Source organism: Panthera tigris, chromosome B3, assembly GCF_018350195.1.
Source record: "Panthera tigris isolate Pti1 chromosome B3, P.tigris_Pti1_mat1.1, whole genome shotgun sequence".
In the NCBI taxonomy this organism is placed as follows: Eukaryota; Metazoa; Chordata; class Mammalia; order Carnivora; family Felidae; genus Panthera; species Panthera tigris.
The window spans coordinates 107,114,845-107,127,145 of record NC_056665.1 but is presented as its reverse complement, the minus strand read 5'-3'; the positions used below and the strand labels follow the sequence as shown (position 1 = coordinate 107,127,145).

General features: G+C 35.8%; 1 protein-coding gene across 1 annotated transcript in view; it reads right to left on the bottom strand.

The window, feature by feature from the left end:
- Positions 1-5,799: 5,799 nt before the first annotated feature.
- MNAT1 (MNAT1 component of CDK activating kinase) overlaps positions 5,800-12,301 on the bottom strand; it is a 217,754-nt gene continuing 211,252 nt past the window's right edge. Inside the window, exon 8 of the mRNA XM_007095222.3 lies at positions 5,800-6,262. Within this exon, the coding sequence (XP_007095284.1) occupies positions 6,142-6,262 (121 nt within the window). The 3' untranslated portion in view covers positions 5,800-6,141. The remainder of the gene's footprint in view (positions 6,263-12,301) is intronic.

The window sequence follows — 12,301 nt, the reverse complement described above, 5'->3', positions numbered from 1 at the left end:
GGCACAGTGGAGTGTCAATTATTTTGATAATTAATTAGATAACAAAGAATCTATACCTGAGCTAAATTACAATATATGTTGACATTACCAATAGAAGCACTCATCTAGTATTTCACTCACAGGCAAGCAACTGTCAGAAAAACTAGAAATTTAATCTAGAAATATCTCAAATGAACAGAACTTCCTCACAAAATAAAAAATGAAAATGAGGGTTCAACTGAAATAAGTCTCTAAGGGACTCTCGCAACCCCATCAAGGAAAGCCATTTACTGATGGCGAGTTAATTGTATTTGAGTGCAGCAGCCAAAGAAATGTATCCAGGAAAGTAAAATTGTTTGAGACTGTTTGTTGGCCTTTTGGAAAAAACAGTTGCTCAAAAAGTTTGGGACACTGGGAACAAAATCAAGTCAATTAAAAAGGTAAATGAGTCTGATTCTTGATGAGTTGATAGATGTTACTACTACTGCTCAGGTCTTATTTATTTGAGACATCAGTGCTGAGTTTGAAGTTGCTGAAGAATTAAGCTTCTATGAATACTCTGCACGGAACAACTATGGGTGAGTATTTTTAAAGAAGTTGAGAAAACAATTCTTTACAACCTGAAGTGGAATCTGCTATGATGTGTTACAACTGATGGTGGTAAAAGATATGTGAAGTAGAAAAAGACCTGAGCCTGGGTGGCTCAGTCAGTTGTGTCCAACTTGGTCTTAGGTCATGATCTCACAGTTTGAGTTCGAGCCCCGCGTTGGGCTCTGTGCTGATGGCTCAGAGCCTGGAGACTGCTTCGCATTCTGTGTCTCTTTCTCGCTTTGCCTCTCCCCCACTCGTGCTCTCTCTCAAAAATAAACAAACATTAAAAAAAAAAAAAGACCTAGTTGGGAGAAATATACAGAGCTTGGTAAAACCTGTGGTTATTCACTCCTTTCTTCACGAGCAAGTTCCCTGCAGAAGATATTTGAACCTGCCATGTGTTACTGAACTAGTGGTGTCAATACTAAGTTTCATTTGCTTTCATGGCTCCTAACCACCCTCAAGTCCTTTAATTTTTGTCAGAAATTGAACTTGAATCTGAATCTGGCTTGTTCAACATGAGTTTGATTTGCTTAGTAATTGTCAAGTTTGATTGCAATTTTTCTTTTAAAAAAAAAAATTTTTTTTTAACGTTTATTTATTTTTGAGACAGAGACAGAGCATGAACAGGGGAGGGTCAGAGAGGGAGACACAGAATCTGAAACAGGCTCCGGGCTCTGAGCTGTCAGCACAGAGCCCGACGTGGGGCTCGAACTCACAGACTGCGAGATCATGACCTGAGCCGAAGTCGACCGCTTAACTGACTGAGCCACCCAGGCGCCCCTGATTGCAATTTTCCGAGTTCAAGGTCAAGACTGAAATTTTTCTTAACAAGAGGAACCACTCTTAAACATTATTCTAGAACACTGAATGGCTCTGGAAATTAGCTTTTGCTAATGACTTGATAATATTTCTTAAAGGTTTTAACCTATAATTATAAAGCAAACAACTTTAATGTGAAACTGCGGTAGTCATTTCAACAGACATTTGAATCACAGTATCTTTTGTTCCACATTTCTCATGCTGTCAAAAACTAAAACAAGAAACAAGATTTCCACTTTCAAATTAGCAGTAGAGATATTTTCTGTGTTCAGCATTTTTTCGGACCTTGGCAAAAATGCAAAGGAAATTTACATATTTCAAAATCTATTTACCATAATTGAGCTTCTACCTAATGTTCAATTGGAAGTGATTAATGTGCTATGTAATGACATGCTAAAAGGCAGGTATCAAGGGAAGAATCTAATAGAGTTCTACAAATGCCTTCCAAGTGATGAATATACCCAATTAAAATCATATGCTTCTGGATTGGTGCCAGTATTTGGTAGTATATATCTATGTAAAAAAAGACATTTTTAAATCTCATCACAGATAACTATATAACAGGTAATCATTTACAACTGATTTTGATAGGAAATACTTAGAACCCCAATTAAAGGAACAAGGTGCTCTTCTCCTTGAGCTACAATGTAACTAGACACACTCAATTATATTTTGAATTTTGTTCATTAAAAACGGTGTGCTAACTTATTTTATCACAAAGCCTAAAATATTTACTGTCTGGCCTTACGGAAAGGTTTGAGGACCACTCATCTAAATCACTGATTACAAACTCAGATGCCTTCAGAAGCAAGTAGGTAATATAAACAGGTGAAGGCAATAAATGGTAAAAAGTGTAGGAAAGTAATGAATTAGAGCCCTCATTCCTTATCTAAAGGCACTGAAAATTGATTCTGAAAATCAACCAAAACTATCCTCTGCAAGACCTTGGGGGTTAATTCAGTTTGGGACTTCTAATTTTCTTCCCTTCCCTCCCCTCCAAATGAGGAGTATGTAGGTCAAGGGTCAGTATGCTTCCTGTTAAGAACCAGATAGTATTTTAGGCTTTGCAAGCCATAAGGTCTGTGTTGCTGCTCAACTCCATCATAGTAGTACCCCAGAGCAGCCATGGACAATACATGCACTATATGCCAAAACAACTTTCATTTATGGACAGTGAAATCTGAATTTTTTATGCTTTTTACTTGTTAAAAAGTATGTGTTTTGGCTTTTTTCAACCTTAAGAAATGTAGACAATTCTAGCTCATGGAACATACAGAAACAGGCACCAGCTGGATTTGGCCAGGGGTCCATAGTTGGCCTTCTGCTCTAGGTGAAGAGAATTTTAATTTGCAAGTAGGAATGGGATTTTTTTTCCCTAGTATTGTACATTGACATACTAGGTTGTAAATACTAACTATGGGTACAAATGATGTTCTTATTCATACATGTAAAGTGGTAAGATTCTTGCCTCTATCTAGTCACCCCTTAGACAAAATATGCAGTATATAATTGTAAAGGAAATGGAATCCTTAAAAGCCTCTATTAACATTTAACTCCTCCCCCCTTTTCCCTCAGAGTGGATAAGTGAATGTACGATTATTTCATTATTTAAATTTAGGCCCATCCTAAAGTTTTTAATGGGATACCTGGTAACTGAACTCTTGATGTCCACTAGAAAATGACAGGTGGAAAGCTCAGTAGATCCATCTTTTTAAAAATTTTCCCCCACAATTATTTATTTTTGAGAGAAAGAGCATGAGTGAGGGAGGGGCAGTGAGAGAGAGAGAGACAAAATCAGAAGCAGGCTCCAGGCTCTGAGCTGTCAGCACAGAGCCCAACACGGGGCTTGAACTCACAAACTGAGATCATGACCTGAGCCGAAGTTGGACACTTAACTGACTGAGCCACCCAGATGCCCATACAATTGTTCAACTTTGTTAGCTTTTGACAAGTTTTTCTGCCACCTTAATTGGATTTTGAAATGATCGCCTGACCACCATTTGACAGCCTAAAGATAACATCTAAGAGAATTAGATCAAATATTTATTGAATGAAATTAAATACTAATAGTGCATCCCGACCATGATGTAAACCATATTCAATACCATTAACATCTGCTTCCCAAAGGAAGGTAGTTAATAGTCCAATCATGTTCTACATAATGAATTTCTCCCAAGGATATAAACAAGGTTATTAAGTTGATGTCATTTATATACCGTAAAATAACTAGACACTTCATCTTTAAAGCTTCCTGGAAGTCTTAGAAAGTTTGACTACTCAAACTTGATTCTACACAGCTGTTGTTTATAATAAGCTTGACAGTTTGACAGTCATCTCTGGAGCATGGACTTCTGACCACTTGGGTTCAAATCCACTGTGCTACTTTTAAGTTGTATTGACCTTTGGCAAGTTAGTTAACCTCCCTATGCCTTGGCTTCTCCATATGTTAAAATGGGTACAATAATACTAGCAGTGTAAAGACTAGATGATAATACACAGTGCATGAAATGCAGTGCTTGGGGCATAGGTATCGCTCAGTAGTTGCTAGCTATTGTTTCTGTGCTAGTGTTGTACAATGTTAAAAGACTTAATTCATGTAGAAGAAAGATTTGTACAGCATTTTGTCTCTGAAAGAGGAAATCACTGGGAAGATAGGGGATAACCTCATTAATTCAGAATATTTGTTATTTAGTGAATTGTCAGTAAGTTACCTTTCACCATTCCCTTTGATCTAATAGGGTTAGTTAGCAACTTATTTGGCCTATTGAACAAGGTATGGCAATAGTAAGGGCAAAATATTTACAAATATATAAAGGTTTTGGAATTCCATTTATTTGCCAAATCAGATGCAGGCAATTTCTACAATAAGGTAGGTTTGAAAAAAGTTTCGAAAGCCTTTGAACTGTTCTATTAATTGGTTCATTTAAATACATTATACAAGGCACTAAGAACAAGTAATAGTGTTTCTTTTGTGAAGACTGGATACTGTAATTTGGCAGCTGAGTACAGCAAAGCCTTAACCGTAAGCCCAATGTTCTCACTATTCTTTGAACAGATTTATAGACTGTACTTAAAACCCCAATCCTCAATTGGAGAATGCTGATATGAAAAACAGGATGCAGCCTGATAGAGTATAGATAGGAATAGACTTTAAAAAAAGGTTTCAATTCTAGCTTTTTATTAACTTGTTTATATTATCTTAGCCTACTCAATTATTTGATGCCTTGGTTTTCTGTTATCAAAGATAGTTAGAACTACAGTTGACCCTTGAACAACACAGGAGTTGGGGCACTGCTACCCACCCCCCGACACACACATTGGAAAATCCACATATAACTTTTGACTCCCTCCAAAACTTAACTATTAATAGCCTACTGTTGACCAGAAGCCATAACAAACATAACAGTCAATTATGCATATTTTGTATGTTATATGTTTTATACACTATATTCTTACAATAAAGTAAGCTTAGAGAAAAGAAAATGTTAAGAAAATCGTAAGGAAGAAAAAATACTTTTACAGTACTGTATAAAAAAAATCCACATATAAGTGGATCCATATAGTTTAAACTTCTTCAAGGGTCAACTGTATTGTAAAGATAAAGATATACCTCTAAAATTAATACCTGCTTAGTCAAATAAGATGGAGTTGTTACATAAGGATATTCCACCCTAATGTAACCACAAATCTTGTTTCACATAACTTTCCTCCCATGAAATTAACATCTGTTGTGATGGACATTTGATAGGAAATCCCTTAATTTCCTTGAGAAAGTATGTCCCGTACCCAGTGGTCTATGTAACAGACTCGTGTAAGATTGAGATGCTACAAATATCCGTCCTGTCCACATCCAGCTCTAAGCAAAATCCTGGGTATACCAAAAGCCTTTGAAGTTTCAACAGAAACTATATCAGAGTCTGCAATTTACTCTGGGAAATTTCGTTTAAAATGTATCCATTCCAGTCTCCAAGGTTTCATCATAAAATGAGCTCACATTTGAAGTGAAAGGTGCCATTTAGGTATTAAATTTTATTAACTTATTTCTTTGAATTTGTCATTAAAGCAGGTTAATACTCTCATCTGGTTTATCCTAAGTGTGGCTCACAGCTGGGAACTATAATACCTTGATCGAGGTTGTCTCACTTTCCACTGCTCAAAACAGGCACTGAGTCCTTAAAATTGAGAGAACGGCATTATCATAGGTCAAGTTTTACTTGCCACAACCTGCTGGTAGAAGGAAATATATCCACTTGTCTGGACTAGTATTAAGAACATTGGGGGAGGGGGGAAGGAACATTTTATGAGAAGAAATAATAGACTTGGATATTAACACTAAATGTCGTATTCAAAATGGCATTTTAAAATGTGTTCAAGTAAAACACTGTAATAAGAGAAAAACCACAAAACTTAATATAAAGTCTAGCTTTATTTTTAAAAAGATTTTACAAGTCTGTCAACCTCAAGCATACATAGGTGAATTATTCATATCTTCCATCAGATGAAGTTTACAGCTTCGATCCCTCTCAGAAAAATATAAGTAAAAAATAAATCTTTTTCACATATATTTGTCCACTATATTACTCAGCTTAGTTCTGAAATTTTCTCTTATAAATACTTTAACACAGCTGCTAATGTGGTGGTACTGTTGTGGTGCAGCTGCATATGGCTATACTTTTACAAGTCTGCTTTACTTTTGCTAGTTCCCTGGTTCGGCTCCAAGGTCCAAATCTTATAAAGAAGAAATAAAGGTTAACTGGGCTGCCAGAAAAGCCCACTGAATGCATCCTGTAGCGCTCTGTGACAAGCCAGAGAAGAAGTATAGCCTCCAGCGAGATCCTGTGGAGAGGCAGCTCTGACATGGTTTAAATACCTAAAACAAAACAAAAAGTGTAGCATTGATATAGAAGGCATATATAAATTGGAAACATTTTTAAAAGCAATAGTAAAACTGATGCAAATTTTAAAGAGGAATTCTGAATTGGGGCGCCTGGGTGGCGCAGTCGGTTAAGCGTCCGACTTCAGCCAGGTCACGATCTCGCGGTCCGTGAGTTCGAGCCCCGCGTCGGGCTCTGGGCTGATGGCTCGGAGCCTGGAGCCTGTTTCCGATTCTGTGTCTCCCTCTCTCTCTGCCCCTCCCCCGTTCATGCTCTGTCTCTCTCTGTCCCAAAAATAAATAAAAAACGTTGAAAAAAAAAATTTAAAAAAAAAAAAAAAAAAAGAGGAATTCTGAGACTGAAATGTTCAGACATTCTAAATGCATTACTATTTTTTAAAAGGAAACTCACCAACTATATAGAGAGAGCGCCTAAAGTCGTTTAATGAGTTTATTGTAAAGCAAATTACATTAAGATCTTAAAACAGCTCTCAAGGAGGTTTCAAAAATAATACTGGCTATTAAAATGCCCACTGTTCCCAATTTTTAAATGTTTACTTATTTACTTTGAAAGAGAGAGCATGCACAGGGGAGGGGCAGAGAGAGGGTGGGAGAGAGAGTCCCAAGCAGGCTCAGGGTGACAGCGCAGAGCCCGATGACACCGGGCTGGATCTCAGGAACCCTGTGAGATGATGACCTGAGCCAAAAATCAAGAGTCAGGTGCTTAGAGGACGGAGCCACCCAGGCATCCTTCACTGTTCCCAATTTTTAGAAATTACTTGTCTTGTTGGCTATTGTTTGGGTACCTAACTGCTATTCTCCTTCTGGCATACTCTTAATAAATAAATACATAGTATCATAATACTATTGTATTAATATTTTACATAAATATTGAATGTTTTGCATAAATGAATTCTGAAACAAATACTTAAATGAAGGAGGGTTGAAAAATATACTAGTTACTTCAAATTTACTTCAGTATTACAAAAATATATTGTCTCCTTCCTCACATGAGAAATCTCTGAAAGCCTGATTTCAACAGAATGTCCCAATTAGTAAATACAGAAGTCTTTTGAACTGTCTCAAAAGACAGTGTAACAGAAACCACTTTTCTCCAATCATACATATATTATTTAGCAATTAAAACTCTCTACCTTGGTAAAGGTAGACAAACAAGCCTAAAATATAGGACAATCCTAGACAAAGAAGGTCAACTTGTTAGCATGACTAACAGCATCGTTGGAAAACAAATATTTCCAGCTTTGCTTTAATGCCTAGTTTAAGAAACCACATTGTTTCTTCAGGCCTCAGGAAGTAAAGGAGCTTCACCCACCTTAGAATTACGGGTATGGCAAATGAATAAATCAGGTACCAGAACATTTTAATAACTTGGAAACTTTTCTACTCATTCATTCAAACTTCCTGTGTGTCAAAGTCTTGATGCATGAGCAACTTATTATTTCTAACATAATAACAAGTCTGTTTTTCATTTGTATCCATGTTTAATAAGGTTGTGTGATTAAAAAATATATGGCAATATAAGAGGCCAAAGAGAAAAAGTGGCCAAAGTAAGACGCGACATAAGCTCCTGGAATTGGCTATAATTTATTCACACTACCACAAATCAAGGTGTTAACTCAATTCTTTGCTTCTCTGCCAAGGGTGAAAGGGGAAAGCAGAAGGAGAAAGGTAATATTTACTGAGCAGTGATCTACAAACTTTTTGATAGTGTATTTATAGCAGTGAAAATATTTGAGCATGCATTTCCAATATTTGTATACTTATTTATAAATTATATACTTACTGCATTAATATATAGTGAATAATTATATAACATACTAATATAGAAGGATATTATAAAATATATATGAATATTCAAAGGAGATAAAAATATTTCAACCAAAGTTCTAATATTTTCTCCCTGTATCCATCTTCTGTACGTTGGTGAATGTATCCCACTTTCGAGGCTGTTATTAAACAGTCATTGTCAAACTCCTGATAGAACCTTATGTCCCATGGGATTTAAACAGGGATTCACCCACCAAACCTACCACATGGACAGAAGAAATACCTGCTTATTTCACCCCAGGACACAATAAAATGTCCACTGTTAAGACTGTGATGCATCAGAAATGATGTAAATTAGATAAGTCACCTCAGAAGTCTAAAAATCAACCTGGAACAGCATAAAATCCATTTCTCTCCAGTGAGATCTCAAAAACCATCACACAAATAAGTAATATTTTTACAAGTATCTTGGAAATGAAATGTTCCATTCCTGATACAAGTTTCAGGTAAGTTTTATCCATATACCAGACACTACTATATTAACCTTCCTTTCCTCAGACCCTCAAAAGAAAAGGACAGTCTTCGATCCAGTGGCTGTTCTCTCCTGGCAAAATTCAGGTACCACCGGAGAATGTCTGTCAACCTTAAGAAGCCAACTATCATGAAGAGAATTGGTTTTCATAGCTGTAATAGAAACCGCTGTGCAACTAGTTGTTTTGATTCATCACATTTTGGTACAACTTGCTTCTGGGAAAGTTGAGTCATACCATTTCTGGCTTGGCAATTCAAGCATAAACTTGAAGTGTACATACAGCTTTTTATATGTTATCCTGAGAAACCTGAAACAGCTGCACTGCTGGCAGGAAAACACAGGACCACCAGTAAAATATCCAAAACAGTTGCATCTTTTAATTTATGACCGTGCACTGTTTCCATAAAGAGTATATAAAACAGTTCAACATTTTATAGGTAAAATGTAATAAACAGTCATACTCATTGATGCCATAAATGTGTAAAAAAAGTTTATTTAAAATGATTAATTAGTGTTCGAAAATAGGGTTTCTTGAACAGTCATAATCCAGAGCAATGAACAAACATTTTAAAATTTTAGTTATTAATGCTAAGTTGTAGATTCTTACTGCCAAAATCAAGTCAATTAAAATTTCTTTGCATAGCACTGAAGAAAATACACTTCCCTTCTAGCAATCATTTACATTAAACATGTCTGTGAGTATAGTTCTTTAAAGACCTGCTTATTTACATTACTGTTTTTGATCTCTAGGGCTACACAAAATAGTTACTGTTAAATATTTCAATCTATTTTCACCATGGCAACTTACATTAATTCCAATTTAAAAAAAAAAAACCCGTAATTCATTCTTGGTACTCAACTGTGGGCTTTTATTTTCTAGGTATTTTAACTTAATGTTCTTAAACCCTTTAATTATTGTGGTACACCAAAGTATTGTAAAGGATCTGACACGCTGAAACCACACAATGAGAATTTAGCATTTTGCCTGCTTTTTCACATTAATCCCCATCTGTGTTGTTTTAATTCTTTCATGACCATTACAAGTACATCACTGAATAGGATTCCTGGGGTTTCTGGCAAAGGTCAGTATCATTTCATGTACACCTTTATATAACAGAATGAGGAAGAAGTCTTAGCCAAATTTATTTCTAAAAGTCAAGCTCAGTTGGATTTTGGAGCCTGGAGGTAATTGCTCTGACTATTTAGCCAATCCCAGGACAGTATTTCTGTTTTTCATGGGTTTATTTTAAATACCTGTAAATCTTATAAGCAGAAACCAGGAAAGAAAAAAAGAGGTTTGCTTACTTTGGTATCTATACCTTATTTTTACTGAAAGCAGACTAAACTCAAAGCTTTAAAAATCATACCTTTGATTATTTTCTTAATAAGACTAAAAAAAAGTATGCTTTCAAAAGCATGTCTAAGATAATTCCTGTACAAAGGGCATCTTGTGCCCTAATTTATACTGTGTCTAAAGTTGCTTTCCTTTGCCATTACCCATCAAAATCCCTTTCAAACAGACTTTGGAGGAGGGGGAGGAAAAGGAGGCAGTGGATCCTGTGAGAGGAGTAAGAAAGGATTAAGCATTCAAAAACCACACTTGAAAGTTTGTTCCTGAACTTTGATTTCCTACACTGTCATTTTCTTCTGTTACATTTAGCAGCTTCTACTCCCAAAGAAGGTGGTATAATTTACACTTAGCTTCAGAAAGACTTCATTTACTCAGTCCTTTAACATAAGAGAGTTCCTCTGAGATTACTCTTTTACTATTTCGCTTCCTTTAAAAGCCCTATATCGACCATCTGGCTAAAGTCTTGGACTCAGCTCATTTTAGTGCTATTCAACAATGCTTTGAGTCCTCAGCTAGGGGCAGAGGGCAGGGGCTGTCACTCAAGACCGAGAGGCAGCACTCTTCCCCTCCAGTCATAACCTCCTCATGAAAACCCTTGAAACACTTTGGCTCTAGAGAATCAAAGAATCTTGAAATTGAAATTGAAATTAAAATGTGAAGTTCATATTAGTTTCCTTTACCTCAAATTACCAGGCCCAATGGGCAGTTAAAAAAAAGAAAAGTCCAAGTTTTTAACGCTATAGTGTTTCCCTTTCCTAAGAAAGGGGGTGAACTCTAGAGCCTAAGACCTTCTTTTCACAAGTGGGCCCATTTTTAAACCTGAATTTAAAGGCACTATGCATCAAACAGACCAGTTCCAAGTATTTCTGCCTCCCAGCCTACAAAATTCAAATCTAAGTGCCATTAAGAGACATTAACCAGCTGATCCCAGCTGTCGAGACCAAGAGCTCTTATAAGAAATTCAGCCAAGGCTATAAAAGATTTACATGAACAACCTGAAGTCTATCTCAATGGGTTTAAAAACAATCAGAGCAATAGTGTACTCAATTATCACTAAAAAGCAGCAACATTCTGAAAACTGAAATTAGTGCTTAGGTGCCCTAACCCAACCATGATGTCAGAATAACAGACAAACTGTCTACAGAGGGAAACTGACAATCATATATTCTAACATAAATGAGGAAAGCAATTCAAGTCAGAACTACTGTACATAATTCTGAGGGCAGTTTGATTATAAAAACACAAAGCTTCGTGAACTCCAACCAAAATATAACAAACTTCCATAATCATGATACTACTCTTCACTTCATTATCTAACCTGCATGTGAGAACACAAATTGAATAAACTAGCTATTAAAGCTATTTTCAGATTTATACTATACACTTAGAAATCTAGTAACCAATTTATCCCAGACATTTAGACCATCTGAACAGCAAAGCTCAGATTTAGAAATTAAAAGCCACATGGTGCCCAAGTGTACAGCTGAATACAGATTGCTCAAATAAGCCTTTCTGAATTATAACTAAAAGTAAAGTGTGCAATTTAATGCTATCAAATAACACACTAGGCATTTTTAGGACAGGGTAGCTGTTACTGAAAGTTAATGTAACTACAAAGTGAAAGGAATACTTCCTTGATTTGAGTGTAAATGACTGAACACATAAAAGATATAGCTATTTAAGTGTAACATATTCTATGAGCAATTTTTGTTGGTAGTTCTGGATATATCAAATGATAGAACGCTAAGGATAGATTCCATCTGAAGAATACAGATAAATACAAGAGTATCTCAGGAATCAGGTGCTATGAGATACACTCGAATAGAGCCATGAAAACAGATAATAAAGGATGGCCATATATATCAAATGATTTTTGATAAATCTTAAATATACTCCTCAAAGTAAGAAGATGTTTATCTCAGTTATAATATGTTTAGCTAATTTCAGTATTATTCTAAATGCTTAAATGAGGTTAAGCAGGAAAATGGTATAAATAATGTTTTTACTTACTGATTCTTAAAACATTATGATACTCATTCCTATGAATTTATTCAAAATAACCAGAGGAGAGAAGGGAAGGCAAAGTTTCATGAAAAATCTAAAAATAACAAATCATATCAGTCATAAAAATAACAAATCATATATAGATTTTGTATGTCCCAGTGAGGGACAGGTGTCACTTCTGTGGTGAAAATATAGTAGAGATAATAAAAACAAATATCCTAGTTTCTGATTTTCCTTTTTTTAAAATTTATTTTTGATAGAGAAAGAGACACTGAGAGGGGGAGGGACAGAGAGAGAGAATCCCAAACAGGCTCTACACTATCAGCATAGAGCCCAACATGGGGCTTGATCTCACAAACCA